Raw genomic sequence first — 20,540 nt, forward strand, 5'->3', positions numbered from 1 at the left:
ACATTTGATGATATGACGTTATTGAGTCTGACGTTACAATGGCCAATTTGTGAATTGATCTATGCTCTTGATCCTGTTATATTCTATATTTGTCTGTGATCTGTATTATTTCTAAAGCCTAAAGCTATTGTACATTTAATGGCGTTGATTTATTATTACTTATTTTTATATGTTTAAGAAACATTAACACCAAATTTACTATATTTATTTTAAACAAATGTGCATATTAAACAATTTCTATACAAATTTAAAGTACACAGAAAGCTTTATATAAATATAAAGAAACAATTGCTTTTTACTTGTGAACAATGTTTCGGTAATGGAATCGCTCGAAGAATCAAATTGTCACTCAATGAGCGATAGTTTTTCTTTATACGAGCGTTATATGAGAAGTTTCAATATTGTGGATAACTTCAAGGACGACAACAATCATCCCGATCCTAATGAGCTGGTCTCTGCGAGTAATTGCTATTACGACAGTTCCAACAGTGTAGGCAACATTGACTTGGCCGTTGTTACACAAAATAATGTCAAGAACAAGCATTGTGAGCCAGGTGAGCCTGAATGTAAGTCGTTGATTATTGCACCTTGTGATAACGTCGACAGAAGGTCTCCTTTGCACAGTGACCTGGCAACAAAACCAGAGTCTCCCTGCACATCTCTTGCGGCTTCGTTACTCGATAATTCGTCCGGCACCGTCAATTGTTTGCATAGCGATAAATCCGATCCTGTTGAAGTCCCTGTGTCTTCGGACGATTCAAAATCTGGTTTGTTTAAGCACCCAGTATTCATAACCTCAACTATGGAAAACAGCAATAATGCTGTTGATAGTGTACCAATGTTTTGTCATATACGAAATCCTGAGAGTATTTTCAAATTACCCATCAGTGAATTGTCTTTCAATGGTACTATAAAGCATGTAAAAAAATTAAAACCTATTGTAGATCCAATAACAGCATTAACATCAAACAATGGATTAGTTAATTTAGATGAAAAAACCATTGACCACTGTCTGGACTCATATCAGAGTGGTAGCGATAATTGTGAATCAATTAAAGAGCAAACTGACAATAGCGATCTTAAAGCAAGGAGTTTAACAGACAGTCATAGTAGCTGTGATAAGAACAATACAGAAAAGACTGCAGAAAGTTCTGGAGATTCCCAATATGAGGAGTTTAATTTGAAGAAAGACTGTCAAGGGAATGAGGAAGGAAACAGTATGAAATGGAATTTAGATCACAGTTATTCATCACTGGAAGCATCTTTTGACAGTGGTGTACGATCCCCAGACATATTTTCAGATGATGGTGAAGAGGAACCTATACCAGAATCTGAACCGTTTTGGAGTTTTCTTAAGAATTTTGAAGCTTATGACAAAAAGAAAGTGAGGAAAATTGAGGTTGGTATGAATTGAGTATTATTTTTATTTTTTAATAATTGTATTTTTTTTGCTCATATTACTAATATTATAATGTAGAAATTTACTAATTTTTGCCAATTACATAGCAGAGTAAGTAGGTACAATATATAGATTTTATACACAACACAATATGTAAATATATACTGCTTTTTATAACTATTACAACAACAACTTGTGAGCCTATATACTGTTTTAATGTAGATAGCTTGACGGGTCTAAAGCGAACACTAAAAAGAGTGAGCAAAATAGTAGATCTATTGTTGTAGGTTGATTGCTACACATCCAAACACCTGACAATAGTCCAAACCACACCAATAAAAAAATACTATTTGTTGTCTTTATAAATTCAAGTGACTAATTTACAAAATGTTCTAATTCTCACAGAAAACCCTACAAGGCGTACTTCCTCCACCCTCAGTCACAGTCTTGAAAACAGATGTAACAGAAATGCTCAAGAAGTACTACTGTTTCCTGCCAGCTTTTACTGAAGTTCCCAAAAACAATGCTATAGAAGTCAATTCAGTGACCCCTACAAAAAGAGTTTCCTTCATACAAATACCAACAGAACCTGAATCAACAGGATCATCACATGACAATATGCCATCAAAATGCAGTACTTCTGAAACTGAGAAATCGAAAGAGAGTACTAAGTCTGATCTAGAACTTGATACTAGTACAAATGACAAAAGTATTGATATAAAAATGTGTACACAAATTGAAGCTGCTGAAATGTTGTGGCCTGATGTGTTAAAGTATAGATGTCATGATGTTTAGTGAGTATCTACAATATTATAACTATGTTTGTTATATTATTAAATTACATAATACAATATTACATACAACATTTTCTAACAACATATTCTTAAATTTCAAAAGAAGATATATTTAATGAAACTTTATATATTCTTTTTTACGACCTATTCTTAACCTTAAACTTTAAATAGATGTTCGTAAATAAACTGTTTTGTGCTTATTTATTATATACTGAAACAATTTTGATGATTTTATTTTACTTAATCTATACTTTACTATATTGTTTTACTTATATTATCAATTTATCTTGAAGAATGTATAATATATAAAAATACTGTGTATTTTTCATTATAATATAGTATTTATTTAACAAATTGCTTTATGAATTGTTATTTCAGTTATAACATCACAAAATATTCTGAGAAATTTGAGTTGTTAGCACTACGCTATGGTGAGAGATTTGTTGGAGCAGAGACGGATACCAGTGTTAGTATTCACTCTGGAGGATTGCAGTCACCCAGCAGTGCTAGCAAGCGGAAAGCTCTCAGACTCAAGTATGTTTATTTTTATAAATGATTAAGACCATTATTTAATTGTCGTAAACATCTTGTTTCTAATAAGTCTATATTTTATCATCATAGGATGGCACAAGCTAAGTCTCCTGGTAGACGTTTGTCACATTTGGCTCGACGTCGGCAGGCATTCTGTAGTGCGGCAACAATCAACGAAAAAGCACAAGCCACCAATTCAAGAATGGTGCTAATTGATAAGAAGTAAGTAATGCTGTTCCAAGTTTGGTTACTTGTAGGTTGGTGACCAGTATCTAACAAGACAAACTTCTAGTATACCACATACTAGAAGTTTGTCTTGTTAGATACTAGTCTCAATGTGCTCTGGATATAAAAAATCGGTAATAAACTTAAAAAAAATGTTCTTAGGTTTGATGAATTTATTTTTATTTGAATGACTATATTATAGTTAATGTCAAAAATATATATTTCTGCTTTTATATATTGCATTGCGAAATTATTAATTCGCAAAAAACTGACAAAGGAATCTTTTCAAGTTTCTTCCCGCACAGAAAGCTGATTAACACATCTGAAAGGAAAAGTCCTCGACTCAAGCGCACTCCGGGTAAGAAGACTCCCGGGCGTAAAACCCCTGGAAAGAAGACACCTGCCAAAACTCCTAAAACGCGTAGTGGTGGCTCCAGCCGGAAGAAAGCTATGAGGAGACTCCTCATGGATCCAGAGAATTTGACGCGATCTCAACCAACCCGAGAAACATTAAAAAGGGCATTATTTGTAAGTCCAGAGAACCGAAAGACTGTTCCATCAGCTCCTTGCACATCAGTACCACTTCAAGCTATGAGGTCCAAAAGAGCTCTATTCGGGTCTCCAGATCTAGCGCAAACGAAGAGTTCAGACGGGTCGTTAAGTGATCAATTTCTAAAGCGGAAACGCGACATGTTAGATGATGAGCTAAATGAGAGTAGGAGTAAAATAGCGAAGAGTTTATCGTTCGGTGGCGATTCAATAGGTAACACAAAGTTGCATTCGTTCAGTCGTCGAGCATCTGAAATGTTCGTGTCTAAGACTGCTGTTACCGCTCAGCTGAACGAGAATCATAAAAAGGTAAAATGTGTTTCTTCTTCTTAAAATTTCTTCAATTTTACAAACTATTATTAGTTTGTGTTGTATGCCATTTTAGTTGATTGTTTCCATAACACTGACCTGCCTGCATGGTTATCATGCGTATGACTTCATTTTAAATGACGAAAGAGGACGGGCAGTTAAATAATTCTATCAACATAGTTATGGTAGAATTCTGCATTATACCTGAATAACAAGCGAAGTATTTCTACATACTTCATGTATGAAGAAAAGTTTCTTCATGTAAAAGAAACTATAGATTTAGCAGTATTACTTTATATTAGTACTTTAGAACTTTCACGATATATAAGAGCACATGAATTGTCCAGGGTTAGTACCACGGTAAGCAGAGCTTGTGATATAATAATAATAATAATAATGTATTTATTATCAGGCTTACTTGCCCACTTAGTTAGTATTACAGATTTCTTATAATTAATGTTAGTACATACAGACACAAAATACACACACAAAAATAAAATACAAATAATATCAAAAATTAATATTAAATTAAATTAAAATAAAATATAAATTAAAATACATTCACATATAAATATAAAAAATCAATATAAAAATCACCGCTGTACCATTCCATTGGAAATAGTACAGCAGTGATTAACATACGCACAGTCCAGCCTGCCCGCAATCATGCTCAGGATTGATTAGTTGGTACTGGCACGTACTCTCCGCACCAGGGATGCGCATCTTTTCCGCATTGTAGTATAAAAACAATCCACACGGTACTCCGCGAACATTCCTGATGCACTGCAGAATCGCGACAGCCCCATCAACACCCTGATTGCGTTGTTATACTAAACGCGAAGCCCGCTGTAGGACTTTCGGGCGTATGCAGCCCACAGATTACAGGTGTAAAAGGATGTGTATGTAAGAAGAACAGAGTGATTTTGACATCCCTAGAGCGCGGCGCAAATCTGTGCGCTATCATAATCGCCCTCACCGCCAGCGCTCTCCTTTCTCGTTCAATATCGTTGTCATCTCTAAGGTCAGAGTTCAATAGATGTCCCAAGTATTTGAATTTATACACCCTTTCCAGCGCTATGCCATTGAGTTTGACTTTGGGAAAAACATCTGTATTATTGCCTCTGGCCTCAAAGACCACGACTTTACTTTTTATTTTTATATTATATTTTTTACATTATATGAGTTTATATTGCATTATATTTATTTATATCATATAAATGTTTAGATATGTATATATTTTTTTGTAAATACATACATAATATAGATAGAAAACATCTAGCCTAACACCTAAACAAACAATATTTACAATACGAACGAAATACGAATACAAATGTATGCACCGCGGGAGGAATCGAACCCGCGACCATTGGAAGTAACGCGGTGGACTAATAAACCGCTATACAACCGAGGCGTCGTATTATTAAATTATAATTTATTTTTAGAAACTTCTGTGGGCTGTGTCTGAAGCGTTGCGTCCACACGGATGGTCAATGTCGTCGCCGGGCTTCCGTGAGAAAGCATCAGCTCTGGCGCGGCTGACTCGTAAACTACTGACGCTGACGCCTCACGCCGCCAGACTAGCTTCCCCCCATCTATCTACTTCTGACACTATGCTTAAGTAAGTATTAAGGCATATAATAATAAAAAACATATTATAGTTATTTAAAAAACATTTATATGAGAAATACTATAGTTGGGGTATTTTATGAATGAAATACGAAGGTCACAGCCAGAGGATGCAAATGTGAATATTGCAATTGTAGAGATGTCACAATATATAATAGACATGATTGATCTTCAAACAATAATTGTTAGAGTTTTTGTCTGTTTCATTACCTGCTGATTAAATTTTTGTACGATTTCCATTCATGTAGTAAGCTTCACTTAAAATTTTGTATTTGTTTTTTTATAGTTTAATAATATTCATTTATTGCCAGAAAAAAGACACATAAACATAGAATTGAATATATACACTGTTTACTTAAAAAACAAAAGAAATGAACCTTTTAAAATTATGTATAAATTAACAGAAACAGTAATACCTCACAGTATATATTCTGGCCAAAGGGGCTGATTTAGCTGATGTTGTAAGTGTAACGTTTACCCGCACGCTTCAGAGGGCTGATTTTCAGTCACTAAGACTATTCTTATTTCGAAACTGCTACTTTTTACCCATAGTGGTTACAAAGTAGTGGCCTCAGCTATTATTTTTATATAATGTTATGCTAAATGAATGCTAAAAAGCATAATCATGTTATATTTCACAGACTCGCCCGCCGGTATGTGTTCTCAATCATACAAGGACGATCAGTCGATGATTGTTACGAAGAAGAACAAGTGAAGGTCAACAACGAAGCTAGCAGCAAAGTCACCGGCTATATATCGGCGACTGCTTACCAGCAGCTAAAATCGAGGCAGCCTTCTACCAGTTCCTCCACTTCACAAATTAAAGAGAACACTTGCAGCGACAGTTCTACGAAATTAGAACAACCCAGGAGCACTTCGAAAAACATCTTACAAGACAAGTTAGTAAATATTGATGCAAACTCAAACAGTAGTAGCAGTGGTCTCAGTATGTTAGATAAAACAAGTGTAGGTCTATTTAAGTCAAATTCAATGCCATCATTTGAAGAGGCAGCTAAAATGAGAGCTAGGAGACAAATTAGTTTTGATAATACCGACTTTCCGAAGCGGTGATGTGTGTGAAGTGTTAATGTCCGATTTTGTTAAGCTCTGAATAAAACAAGTGAGGCTTTTTAAGACATTTTGAAAATGAATGACGTCGAACTATTTTTGTTTATTTTTAGCGGCTATGAACATATAGACACTGAAAATGTTCGTATTAAAGCATGGCAGAGAATTGTAAAAGTTGGAGTGAGATGCAATATGTGTAGAATGTTTTGTTAGTGTAAATTTCATACTGGTGTTACTCGACGACAGTATGGTCTAAGATACGACTCAGAAATATATACTTACCCTCATCTCTTATTCAATAATGACAACATTAACAAGTTTGATACTATGTAGATCGAAAGAACAGATGTAAGTCGAAAGAATATTACAAACAGAATAAAAAAAAATAGAAAACAATTATTGAAGTTCTACAGTAAAGCTCTCTTTTTTATGTGGAAAGTTTTTCCACATAAAAAGAGTGAAAGAAAAAGAGAGTTTACATACATGATATATGATATTTAACAGTCATTATATTTTAGTTGATATTGTATGTCTTGCAAATTTAATAGTTCAATGTTATTGTGTTGAAAAATATGATAGAATAACTTACGTGTGTGTATTGGAGACTTTAGTAGTGTAAGTGGTGTCCTAAGTAATTTCTTAGGAAGCTATGTCTACACACTTCTCTGTTCTGAGATTTAACATGATAGACCTATGTCCAATAAAGAGTTGATCCAAACAACCCATGTGGGGTTTATAATTTATTTTTAATATTATATTTATCTTCTCCAAAAACATTAACCATATATAAACTGTATAAAATATTTTTGATAAAACTCGTTACCTACCGTACTAGTGAAATAACTGTGATACGGCAAGGTAAGAATCCCGCACTATATGAATAGGGATCATTTTAAAATAAATCTACATAGTTTCTAATATATAATAGTTGGCATTATTAAATAAAACATGAAGCTTTATATTTGTTATCACGTATCTTCTAGTATAATAGAAATAATATATTTATGTAGTACTATCTAAAATTGAATTATCAAAACATCATTAAGGCATCTTGCTCTATCAATCGACAGTAGATTGAAGATAAAATTCCCTTAATAAAATAATTTATTTTGTACTGCCGCTGTTCTCGGCGTCAGAATGCTTATAGAGTAAGCGATACCAATAATCAATAAAAAGCATGTACATAGTACTTACACTATGTATACAGGATACATACAATAAATGAACTAAACAGGAAGTTAGGTTGAATACTCATGAAATTGGACCGCGTAAGAAAGAAAGCGGAAATATAAATAATAAAAAAATAATTACCTAAAAAGTTAATAAAACTATTATCAGGTTTCAACTTTATTTCTTGATATAAGTGGAACGGTTCCGCAAGTACCTGTAGTAAATATACTTTATAACGACAACCGGAGAACTTGGCTTATTTGTAAGGAGATTGTATCTTTTATTTCGACCTCACTTATCGCATTATACTTTTTTTAAGGATGTCAATGTTTAATATAATGTTATTACTTGTACCCATTTTGTTATCCATAAATTTCATAATTTTGTACTGCTATTTCACATAAGAACTATAACTTATTTACTTAATGTTTTTAAATTTTCACTTAGTACTTTCATTGCGTGGCTTCCATGAATTGGCATTTCACTAAATGACATAATGTGATGTAAATATTAGTACACGTACTGACTATTTATTTGAGAATAAATGAAAAAAATATTTAACTTTACGAATAACTTATGTTAACGAATTACTTTTTTTTATTTGTTGTGACTTCTGACTTATAAATTAATATAATTTTATTAGTGGTAATTGATATATTGAAAGGAAATTCTTAAATGAAAATAAACAACTGTAGGTTAGGTAGTGATAGGTAATTGTTGTCCATTCGATATAGCTAGCTCGTTTATTAGCCCTTAATGCTCTTTTCAATAGTACATTGTTTTTTTTTAAAGTTTTATTTTGTTACCATGCATGATTTACTTTTCTAGTAGTTCATAAATGTTCGCTTTTGTTTAACAATACATATTATTACAATAAGGTGCAGTGTACATTGTCCTATAGTATTTATGTAACAAGCACTGAGTATAATATTAATTGGGGATGATCAATTAGAATTAGAGACATCAATGACGACTTTGATCTATATGGTGTATGGTGTATATCGATTTTAGAAAACTTTGGTTCTTGTTTTTTTTTATCGATTTCATGATGCAAGACATTGATGTTTTTATATATATTTATCATCTCTAATAGCCCGCGAGCCAGAGGCTAATTTCGTCAATTATTTCGTCATGGTCAGAAACAGTAGTTAAAATAGTTATGTTTAGAAGCCTAGTGTTTATTTTATTTTGCACATTCGTGCTGTACACTAACAATCTACCACACCACAGCCATATGACTATTTTTGATCTTAAATATATAACTTTAACTATGATTTGATATCAATTTGAACCAGAAGGAAATTACTGATTTTTTATATCTTTGCAAGAGTGTTCTTGTAAAGATATAAAAAATCAGTCAGTCAGTCAGCTCCTCAACCTATTCTTGGAATCGCAACTGATCTACACTAGGCTTCATAATGTAACTATCTTAATAATCTTAGAGTTTTTTACCGTGAGAATATTCACGTCAATCTATTGCTGGCATACGGTTCATAATATTAATTTGACTTTATGTATTGGAGTACGTAATGTGTTACTATTGCTGAGCTTGATCTCAGGTTTTAATAAATTATTTTGGATGTCACATAAACTTGTTTTATTTCAATTACAATGCTAAGAAAAAACCCCATATTTATACCTCTTTTTGTATGAAGACAATGGCATTGATAAATAAAATTGACGTATATGTATATATATATATATATATAACAATGATAAACATTTTCCTGTTTAACCGAACTTAAAGAATACTGAAGTAATATTAGTTATAATAGAATTAATTTTAATTATTACGTCGAACTGTCCAGACAAGGATGTTTTGGGCGCTCAATAATTACTGGGTCACGACTGGTATTAATAAAAATAAAACTGTTAATTTTATAAATTAATCAATGAGTAAAATTCGGCCTCTGTTGTGTAATTTACATCTGTACTATCAACGTAATCAACACCAGTTTGTATCAGTTTTACGTGCTAAAGATATAAGGTTGGCGGAGCACCAGATGAGGATGATAGGATTAGACCATCGTGGATTTTACCAGAAATTAACTACGACGATATCAAAGGAGTAGGGTGTCAACCTTTTAATAACATTGCTAGCAATACAGCCGCTAATCCCCAAATTACTATCTCCTCCCCGGTAATTAAATATACATATTTGGAACGCAAACAGTAAATATGCAGAGATCTATCCATCATGCACGCTCCATTTTTATTAAACGCAAAAGTGATAAAAATAAACCTACTGCGTTATTATCTTTAATTCTAAATGCAAAATTTTGTGACTAAATGTTTTATTCTTATATACATATAATTGCGATAACTATAATACATATTATCAAATTTACACGAATATGGTCATTGTACAGATTAGATATAATAGGGTGATGGTGCCGGTTGATGACCAGTTATTATGCATTTAATAACATTTTCTAATCTATTATTATGATTGTCATATTAAAGACAAAAAACAGGTTCAGGATATATTATAAAAAAATATGTTTTTTTTTTTCAAATTCACACATTTTCATTTGTATTATTAGTCTGGTTTAATCAATAAAAAACATTGAAGTTACTCATATTTGTTACCGATATAGTATAAATTAATTAAATTTGGGATCGGCAACGCGCACGTGACACCCCTGGTGTTTCAAGCGTTCATAAGCTACGGTAACCGTTTACCATCAGATGGACCATATGCTTGCTTGCCACCATAGTAGTATAAAAAAAAATATATGAGTATTTAAAATTTATCTAAAAGCTAAAAATTATTCAATATCAACATGTCTGTCCGTATAATGTTACGTTACAGACGTGCTCACTAATTGACTAGACTTGACGTGTTTTTAGATATTTTCACTATATCTCTTGTGTTAAGTGACTGACAACCACCGGTGGTCGACAAACGGGACACTCACCATACGCAAACACAGACATTTGCATTGTGATATCACAGTCGCATACTACTTAAGTAGAGAATTATACCTCAATATAGTATTATTGCGTTCTCTCACTTGTAGGATACGTGTGTGTGTTGAGTTAATGAGTAGAATACTTTTCGCAAAAAAAGCAACCATATTGCATTTATAATAAATCATGGGTAGCAATTCGAGTCATCCTGAACTTACTGAAGAACGTTTGGAAGAATACAGTGTCTTAACATATTTAAGTAAGGAAGAAATATTATAGTAAGTTATTGGAAACACTTAAATAGTGGCACAACTCAAAAATTATTAAAATATTTTTCAATTGTTTTATCGTACGAGTAGTGTCGTATACGAGTAATTATGTAGATATGTGGTTCAAATAAATAGTGTTATTCTAGTGAAAAGAATCCTATTAATATTAACACTATTAACTTGAAAAGAGTTTTGAAAAATACAAGTTAGCTAGACTTGCTTGTATTTTTCTGGTAGTGGCTATTTGATGGCATGAAATGTGACGGAGATTGAGATATGAGAGTTACTAACATATAAGGTACAATAAGTATACCTCATTTCATTTCAGTTTAATGAATAAGTTTCAATCGATTGATGCCAATAAAGTGTTGGAAAATTTTGATCATAGATTTGGACAGGAAGAAATTATCGGGAAATTTGATATTTTAAAGGTAAGTCGTTAGTTATAATCACAGAACACAGAAATAGTCCTTTGAACTATGTATATAATACAGTAAAATAGCCTAATGCCTACAAAACTTATAGAAACTTAAGTGTCAAACTATGTACCTAGTTCTTGAGTGGTATACATAAAGACAGTGGAGGTAATGTCAGACTATTCTAGAAACTCATTTCGTACTCAATTACAGTGGATGGCGCCATTTTGCACCCTTTTCTACCCTAGCGACGTATTAATGTCATAATAAATGTTTTATTCGGTTTAGTTTGAAGTATACGTTTCAGCAGAATATTACAAAAAATAAGAATTAACCAGTAGGTATGTATAGACTACAAACTAGTACAAACATGTTCCTACCACTAGTCGGGCAGTCCCGATGTACATATATAGATGCAGTTCTTTGAGAATTTTTACTTGTAATGCATTTAATGAATTTCCTGCGACCCGGTTCGATTGAGACCGGGATCTAGAAAAAGATTGTGAAAATCAAATGATTTAAATAAGTGAATCAATCTTAGGCTTATTGAGCATCCCGATACGAAACCACATTAAAATCGCCACATACAGATAATGTTTTATTCCTCCGTACCTACGAGACGTCACAATGATTCCTCCATAGCCAGTTCAAAAGAATCAAAACAAGTCGATAGCGGACGATAAACGCAAATTATTATACAAGTAACTAATTATACGCAAGATAGTTCAATTGTTTGTTCAATGGAAATATTTATAATGTCTTGACGGTTTTTGAATTCTACATATTTTTTTAAAACCATAATTGAACTGCCATAAATGGCATTGTTCCTAGCAAAAAACCTAATAATTCCGATATTATAATGTTCAAAAGGACATATCATTTCATATTGTTTCTTTCTTAGATTCTAAGAAGAGACTTAATTTTAATCCTTTGCTGGAGAAGCCACTAATATTTTGATAAATATACAATATCTTGTAGCTTAACCGTTGAGTCATGAAGCGTGGCTATGATAGATGTCTTGTCTTTAGTGAATTATTAAATTTATTTGTGCCTATAATTACTGCTTTAGCCTAGGTACAGCATGAAGTGGTAAGTACCACTCAAGTTGATTTATGGTAACTATAATATGTATAGTATCATAACTTTGCTATGTGCAGTTTGTGACAAATTAATTAATGAAGTGAAATTAGAGGATAAGAGGCATGACATCTTAGTACTCCGGAATGACATGATCGGAATAATCTCATGATAATATGATAATCCTAGCGCTGTTCATGTTTATACCTAGGCCATGGTTACCACTTACCACCAAATAAAACATCGTCAGCTGTTTTGCCATTCCAATTACATTAAAAATCGACCATCTTATAAAATGATGATTAGATAATGCAATTTTTTTACATAAATCAATAATTAATGTCGAATTATTACTGTACTCATATAATAGTATAAGTAGGCGAGTGTAACCGAAGCACTAGAGCTTGAAGTATTTAGATAATATTTTTTACTATATTTAGATAATATTTGTATCTGTGGAAGTTTGACATCATTATTACTGACTCTTGAGTAGTATATTCTTAGATTACTATACTGTCGAACGTAAAATTAGGGTATTTTACGTTCGACAATAAAACTCTGTAAATAAAACTTTGTAAATAATAAATACGTTTAGATACTTCAGAATTAGATATCTATTTCATTAAAATTTCCTATAATTACCGGACTTATTAAATTTTAATACCTACCTGTAATGTTTCCAGAATAATCCGTTTCGCGAACGCATATTCCATGTATTTTCATCAAAGAAAGACGGTTGTTTTTCTTTCGAGGATTTACTCGACTTATGTTCAGTGATGAGTTTAGAGTGTCCAGCTAAAGTGAAAGCAGTATGGGCTTTCCAAATATTCGGTAAGTAACCAGCAGTTTTCGAACTGCTACCTGAGTAGATACGTTTAATGCTACTTGAATGACAAACAAGCTGACCAGGGCTGTCTTTTGCCTAATAGAGGCCTTGGGAGCATTAGGATAATGTGGCCCCTATGACCATAGTAATAAAGCACTATTTTGTTAGAATAGACAGAATAGACATTTTTGAACATGACTCTTTAGAGATGTATATGAGGATGCCCTACCTTCAAATCTAACCAGGCAAAAATAATTTTAAAATGTTGTTATGTAATGAGGGGCTCAAGTTCTTGCTACACATTTATAAAAAAATAACAAAGACGAACAAATGGACCATAGTCAGTAAGCATTTGTTAAGACTGATTTTAAAGCAAGAGTAGAGTAGCTATCGGTAACCGTTGGCAATGGAGTAGGGATTAGACTATCGCGACCATCGCGGGGCCCTGAGCATGTGCCCATTGTGCCCAGTGGGGAAGAGGGGACTGAAACTGAGGAACAGCCTGATGAAAAGTAAGTGTCAACTTTTGCTTACTTGTAGGTGTCATTTGTTGGCCGTGGTATCCATTTGTTGCCATTTCGATTGACTAGGACATCAAGTCTCTGTATCCTGTTAAAACTCACTGCCTCATATTATCACCCTTCAGCCGACGGGTGAATAGGATTGTTAGTAATGACACAGATAATATTATAAATTTATAATATTACAACATAGTAATGGGGACTAGTGGCCTTATTACTACTAATGTACTATGACAGGTTGACATGGAAGGAGTGAATTTATCACGACGTGCGAACTCAACTGACTTTCTGCTCCTCTTGTCATCTTTAACTGGTGCCCCGCTAGCGTATGCTGTTAGCGCAGGCAGACCAGAGAGTGAGAGAACTTGTTAGTAATTTAGATTATTTTAAGATATTGATAACGACAAGAAAATTTCGGCTGGGGACATCATAAACATCATAGATCTGTTAACATCCGGCTGTCAGAATCCTGATAACTTCATCGACAAACAGTCCAAGGAAGAAATTGCTAAAATTGTAAGTATCTATTGATATTTAAATACAAACTCGGTGAGATTTCTTTTCGTTATTTCCCGAATTTGTACAGATTTTTACTCAGTTTAGTGAGAACTTACTGACCGACTTATATATCGGTTTGTTTGTACCACATTTAAGATAATATTACATCTATACTAAGTGGATTTACATTCATAGAGTTGCGGGTTATAACTGGAAGAGAACGGTTGAAGATCGGGCCCAGTGGTGTGCCTTGGGGGAGGCCTATGTCCAGCAGTGGACTGCAGTGGGCTGATGATGATGAATTGTTGCTGTAGAGAGATAAACAACTTATATATTCCCTATTCATTAACATTGATTAATTGTAGCTATAGACGTGTTCTAGAGTGGAGACCGCGAATTGGCAAACGTAGTGTAGGACACCCCGCAGCTAGGTGGAGCGAAGACATTTATAGAGTTGCGGGTTATAACTGGAAGAGAACGGTTGAAGTTGACATATCTCTGTAGATATTAAAATAAAAAACACATTAAGTACCAAATATTGAGATTGTACACAGAGAACATACATTTTTTAATATTTGTCAATATTCAGTAGTAAGGTGCGTTAAAATATTTTATTGAAAAAACGACTACAGTAAAGTTTTGACAAATTGCATAGGGATACCTGTTTTTTTACTTAGGTTTAGCATAGAAATTAATATATACAAATATATAACGATAGCTAATGTTATAAAGAATAACTTAGGCTACTTTTATTTTAGATGATTTATTAATTTTAACAAAATATAAGTTAAATTCCACATGGACGAAGTAGCTCGTAATAGCTATATAATATTTGATATACCTACATATTTAGGGACATCAGTTTAACAAAGTGACATTTACTTGACTAATCCTACTCCATATGGAATTTTGTGTTTAAGATGGTGGTGCTAAATTAAATGTGGTGATGTTACGGATTTATTTTTTATATCCGACTCCGACAGCGGAGGAGAATTGAAAATGCTTTATTCAAATAAACTTAATTTAAGCACTTTAGAATATTTACACTTATCCTTCTTTTTATCTACCTCTCATTCGGAAAGCCGTTTTATCGGAAGCAGAACGACATTGTTAAATTTTTAAGTCGAAATGCACACATTTCGACATAAAAATGTAATGTTACCTACCAAACAAACTACCAAAGAGCACTAATTTATTAGGAATAAATATTAAATATACGATAACATTAAATCTCACGCAATGAGGTAGGTACCTATTTCAAATAGGATTTCAGATTCAAAACTTTACCAGGGAAAGTGTTGCGTTTACCCATGACGTAGATAACTGATAATACTTCTGACAACCTCATTGGGAATAACAATCATAGCGTTATGTTTGTGTAGGTAATTTATGCTCTTTTTTTTACTCCGCAGGTTATGAACGAAATAAAATTTAATAAATGCGGAAATATCAATCTACAAGAATTCGAATTCGTGCTATCAAGATTGCCTGAGTTTAAGTCAACTTTTTATTTTAGACTATAATAAAGTTATTTTTGTAAAATGTATGCAATGTAATAAAATTTTAGACACACAATTAACTTAATTATCCATATCTCGGCAGCCTAATTACAAATGGTTAATAAAAACACAATTTTAATAAAATGTAATGATAAAGCTTTTATTTATTTTAATCCATCAACCCGTGCTCCTAGATAATTTTATTTGTACTCAGAGGAATGCTGCCACATAATATTTAAAATTGTAGATACAAATTGTATGCAGGATGATTTATCGCACGAACGCCTTGCAAGCAGTTTTATTGAAACGGCCAGCGAGTGTGCGGTCTGGCAACGCTGGGAGTCCGCTAGTTCGGCCCGTACTAGGTAGGACCAGAGGCTGTTTGTATTTGACGAAGTACATCGGGAAACCGAGATAAGTTCTAAAACCATAAATATAATAAATACATCATCTGCTTCATCCTTATCCCATTTATTAGGGGTCGGGGCATTTGTTTTTCTCTTCCATTTATCCTGATCCCAGTGATCTCGTTATTTACAGGGCGTAAACATATTCTACCTTACCATCTATCCATCATACATACACACAGTCCATCCATCTCTGTTTCGGACTTTCTTTGCCCTTATAACCATCCACATTCATATGTAACACCTTCCTTAAAACATTATCTTCATTCCTACGCATTACATGCCCATACCACAACAGACGCCGCTTTCATACTTCCTCTAATGTATTCATTCTTTATCTTATCCATTCTTGTCACATCAAACATCCATCTCAACATTCGCATAAATATAATAAATATCTACCTAATTTAAAAATGGTTTCCAGCAAGACTATCTATATAATCTGGAAATGTAGACAAGAAATTGAAAGCGGTGTTACTATTTATTCTTTGTATTTTATTTTTAAGCGTTAATCAGTTCCACATTCGCTTAAAAGTACAATATTAATTTAGAACTTTAAATTCCGAATTGTATACAAAACAGCACCTGGATGTTTCCAGAGGTCTCGTAAAATGTAGTAATCTCACCTATTTCAGTTGTCAAGCGATTTAGTTTTGAGCCTTTAGATTTAGAAATACAGTCATAATATCATCTGACTTCTGACTTCCTCCGAAATGGCAACGTAAGTGTAGTGTTCTGGGCGTTACATGATAACTACATATCTGTGGTGTTTTTCAGGAATACCATAATAAACAGTTACCACTTACCATCAGGTGGACCGTCGGCTTGTTTCTCTTATTTAGATAAAACATCCAAATCAATCGCCTCTTACTTTCAGCAAGAAAAATCTAAGTACAGTTCGTACGGACAACTTAGATTTTTTTAATCTTCAAAACTTACGCGGTCATTCCTGCCGGACTCTGCCATAGATATTCTTGATCTTTGAAGTAAAGTAAAGCATGGTTTGCCTTTGCATATCCTCTGTAATAATCCCTATGTCGTTGACAAGCCTGGTAAGCACAAAATATGATTATAGTTCGTGTAGGTACTCTAGTAAATACTGAGGTAGACAAATCAGAGTGAAAACCCTCAGTAGTACATATTACAAGCAATTTGCTTGTAATATGTACTACTGAGTGTGTGTGATGTGTTTTAGTTAAAGAGTGAGATATAACAATAAATTTACAGGTTAGTCCTCCGGAATATTAATGCATGCGTGGTATCACGGATGTTATATGATGACGTTGTGGTGGCGCTGTTCATGTAGATATAGGTATAGGCAATCAAGTTTATGACATACCACCAGGTGCCCTCTCAGCTTATTTGAGGAAAAATAAAGATACACGGCTAGTGATTAGGCCAACTTTTTTGTTTTGGGTATGAATAATCGGAGCACTCGCGCGCCAACTGGATGCAACTGGATGGATGCATCGTTAAACATTCACTAAATACCGTACTGATACTCTATCTATCGGCGATACTCACCCTACCCGTTTAAACTATACTAATAAAATAATTAAGTATTTATTACGATGTGCTAATTGATCTCACTTCATCCTAAATCTACGATCCCTGCGATGAATAGTTAGAACCTATATGATATGTCAAAGACTATAACGCGGTGTGTGCCTAGCAATAGTTGTGGACTGTCGGTAATTATAAAATGAAAAACTCGTAGATGTTATAAATATTGTGAACCATTTAAACTGTGTGATATTGTGCATTAGCTAGCGTATAGGGTGTAATTTGGTTAAGACTATTCGTTAGTGATATATACTGCTACGTCTGCATTTATTTGATACACCAGCAACATTTGAAGAGCACTGTTCAAGATTCAAGGTTAAGTTTTCCAACGTTACCACAGGCGGGTACATCATTCCATATTTAATTACTTACACATTAAATGATACCAACAGTACCTACCACATTTTTTTATAGAAGTTTAGAAGCTTTAGAATATGTTACCTCATAAAATGTATCAATTTCACCTTGTCTGCCATTATCTACAAATAAGATGTCCATTTTATAATAAATATATATAAATTTTGAATCTTATAAAAAATAAATCGATTAAATTAACGAAGATTTTGTGCTACGATTGATTTAATAATTTTATTAACTAATTATATTTTATAACTATATATATATATATATATATTATATTTTAGTAACCATTCTTAACTCAATATTGAGACATTTCCGCACACAGTCCAAACGCGATTATCTCTAATGTCTCCTGCGTCCCATTCTTACGTGCCAGTGTTTTTTTTTATATTTTTTAGTCGAATCTTAGGTATATGAAGGTTTTTTCAGTAATATGCAATAATAATAAGAACCTTTAGACAATTCATACAGCATCATTTAGCCCCAAGCTAAGCAGAAGCTTGGCTTGGGGTATTAAACAATTGATAGAAATAATTAAATACATTTTAGTTTTAAATATATACATACAAAACAGCTAGACCAACCAATCACAAACTCATCATATTTAGTTTGCATGATTGCACGATGCCCCGTACTCCTCACACGCGGAATCAAACCCGCGACGTATAGTTGGTTACCATCGGAAGCACATATAAGATAATATTATATCGGAAGTAAAGCGGTATGCTAAACTGCTAGACCAACGCGATAGTCTATGAATGACAGTTTTGCAATAAAAAACAGCAAAAGATGAAATAAAAGTAAGTACGTATAAAATGGACTGTGATTTATTTATTTATAACACTTTATTGCACCATCATATAAAGGACAAGAACAAAATTAAAAACATAAAAAATAAAACTAAGTACAAAAAGCGGTCTTATCGCTAATGCAATCTCTTACAGACAACCTTTGGAAAGAGAGTATTTACAAAAAATAGAGTAGGTGGCGCATTAGTGGAAATATGTTATTATATACACTTATGTAAATAAAATATAGTAGATATCAGCGAACGTACACAGAAATGACACAAATTTACATATGAATACATATATAATATAATATACATCAAATAATTATACATAATCGAATATTATACATATAAAAAAGAAAAAAAAACACGCAGAAGATGGACTGTGATGTATAGTATAATATGTATATTATACAAATCATAGTTTTTTTTAATGTAATCAATAATGCTAGTCACCTTATAATTTCACTAGCTGACCCGAGCAACTTCGTTTTCGTCACATTTATCCCGTTTTTGTTATACTTTTTACTGCAGCTCCGCTATTATTGAGCGTTGCATATTATATAGCCTTCCACTATAAATGGGCTATCCAATATTAAATTTACCTTTATATTAATCTGATCACCTCTACCACATTACAAACTCAAACTTTACCTCTTTATATTATTAGTTTAGATACGACTATTTGTGTGTGTGACGATATGCAATATTTTGAAATTACCGCCAATCTTCAATAATTCACAGACCATATAAATACTACAGAACTACGTTAACAACAGTTTATTGTTGTACAATATCACCACACATAATTGTGTTACCCATTTTAGACGGCGCCGGCGATTGTAATGGATTAAATACTTATCACCACAGATAAAATATGCATTTATTTTTATTATCTAATGAAATGGTCGAAAAGGTTTTTATTTATGTGGATGTGTGGATGTGGATTTAGTTTTCTGAGTCCCACGTGGTTACATTGGATATGCGTTCATGATCCATTTAATAAACAATACAGGTAAACGCCAAGTATCTACTAACATGAAATCATTAACATATAGTAATTAACTATCATGAAATTTACGATTTACACAACATTTTACGTGAGGTCTAAACATCTTTATTTAGTTTATAGAAAAATTTAAACGAGAAATACTCAAAGTTTAAATTTGGCACTAAATTAAATAAAATAAATGCTTTGCAAGCAGACTTATTGAAACGCCCACGTAGCGAGCGAGATGTGCACTCCGTAGTTGAAAGTAATATATTTCACGTGGTATAACGGGAAACTATGATATACACTGAAAATGAAATAATTGTAAACTGAATACTGAATTTGAAATAATTATGTTGTTTTTATTTTATGAACGGACAAAACGTCTCTATTCCCTATAATTGTACCCTACAACCGAAATACAGCTTACAAAGTAAGTTGCTTGGCGACTGAAATAGGTAAGCTGAGGAATGCAATTCTAATCGCAGAGTCGTTTGCGTGGGTACGCAAACGACTTCTGCGATTAAAATTGCATTTGTGATCGTACAAAATTACAAACTCCAATTGATACAAAAATATATTATATACTGTTTTAAATTAGACGCGGTCATTATTTATACGTATAATTAGTAGAAATCACGGGATCTTACCATGTTGTAAACTGACACACAGTTTACCCGTGATCATGGTGGTTGAAACACTGTTGATGAAGCGGTGAAACACGGTGGTTGAAGCCGAAATA

At 33.0% G+C, this 20,540-nt stretch overlaps 3 protein-coding genes across 3 annotated transcripts; 2 read left to right on the plus strand and 1 right to left on the minus strand.

The window, feature by feature from the left end:
* The first annotated feature begins 131 nt into the window (after window positions 1–131).
* LOC131848963 (uncharacterized) lies at window positions 132–9,251 on the plus strand. The gene is made up of 7 exons (XM_059198934.1): window positions 132–1,399; window positions 1,805–2,193; window positions 2,572–2,727; window positions 2,815–2,946; window positions 3,240–3,807; window positions 5,250–5,425; window positions 6,075–9,251. The coding sequence occupies exons 1-7, from the start codon at window positions 320–322 to the stop codon at window positions 6,502–6,504; spliced, it is 2,931 nt and encodes a 976-aa protein (XP_059054917.1). The 5' UTR covers window positions 132–319; the 3' UTR covers window positions 6,505–9,251.
* Window positions 9,252–10,631: 1,380 nt separating this feature from the next.
* On the plus strand, window positions 10,632–15,811 carry LOC131848953 (calcium and integrin-binding protein 1-like). Its single transcript, XM_059198918.1, has 5 exons — window positions 10,632–10,859; window positions 11,179–11,281; window positions 13,027–13,174; window positions 14,082–14,206; window positions 15,601–15,811. The coding sequence occupies exons 1-5, from the start codon at window positions 10,768–10,770 to the stop codon at window positions 15,709–15,711; spliced, it is 579 nt and encodes a 192-aa protein (XP_059054901.1). The 5' UTR covers window positions 10,632–10,767; the 3' UTR covers window positions 15,712–15,811.
* A 41-nt stretch (window positions 15,812–15,852) lies between these two features.
* On the minus strand, window positions 15,853–18,277 carry LOC131848952 (uncharacterized). Its single transcript, XM_059198917.1, has 3 exons — window positions 18,099–18,277; window positions 17,034–17,143; window positions 15,853–16,108 (listed from the first exon to the last, which is right to left on the minus strand). Exons 1-3 carry the CDS (start codon window positions 18,153–18,155, stop codon window positions 15,958–15,960), a joined length of 318 nt encoding a protein of 105 aa, XP_059054900.1. The 5' UTR covers window positions 18,156–18,277; the 3' UTR covers window positions 15,853–15,957.
* Between the last annotated feature and the right edge of the window lie 2,263 nt (window positions 18,278–20,540).

The sequence above is a fragment of the Achroia grisella genome, unplaced genomic scaffold, assembly GCF_030625045.1.
Source record: "Achroia grisella isolate CSIRO2021 unplaced genomic scaffold, CSIRO_AGI_Agris_v1 utg6051, whole genome shotgun sequence".
Taxonomy (NCBI): domain Eukaryota; kingdom Metazoa; phylum Arthropoda; class Insecta; order Lepidoptera; family Pyralidae; genus Achroia; species Achroia grisella.

What these genes read in the sequence shown, in the direction of transcription:
- LOC131848963 (XM_059198934.1), top strand. Translation starts at nt 320, where the DNA reads ATGGAATCGCTCGAAGAATCAAATTGTCACTCAATGAGCGATAGTTTT. An exon ending in ATGGTGCTAATTGATAAGAA is followed by an intron (nt 2,947 to 3,239) that starts GTAAGTAATGCT and finishes AATCTTTTCAAG; the next exon opens with TTTCTTCCCGCACAGAAAGC. An exon ending in ACTTCTGACACTATGCTTAA is followed by an intron (nt 5,426 to 6,074) that starts GTAAGTATTAAG and finishes TATATTTCACAG; the next exon opens with ACTCGCCCGCCGGTATGTGT.
- LOC131848953 (XM_059198918.1), top strand. Translation starts at nt 10,768, where the DNA reads ATGGGTAGCAATTCGAGTCATCCTGAACTTACTGAAGAACGTTTGGAA. An exon ending in AGTAAGGAAGAAATATTATA is followed by an intron (nt 10,860 to 11,178) that starts GTAAGTTATTGG and finishes ATTTCATTTCAG; the next exon opens with TTTAATGAATAAGTTTCAAT. An exon ending in GGAAATTTGATATTTTAAAG is followed by an intron (nt 11,282 to 13,026) that starts GTAAGTCGTTAG and finishes TAATGTTTCCAG; the next exon opens with AATAATCCGTTTCGCGAACG.
- LOC131848952 (XM_059198917.1), bottom strand. Translation starts at nt 18,155, where the DNA reads ATGGACATCTTATTTGTAGATAATGGCAGACAAGGTGAAATTGATACA. An exon ending in AAATTGATACATTTTATGAG is followed by an intron (nt 17,144 to 18,098) that starts GTAACATATTCT and finishes TGTGCTTACCAG; the next exon opens with GCTTGTCAACGACATAGGGA. An exon ending in AGTCCGGCAGGAATGACCGC is followed by an intron (nt 16,109 to 17,033) that starts GTAAGTTTTGAA and finishes TTATGGTTTTAG; the next exon opens with AACTTATCTCGGTTTCCCGA.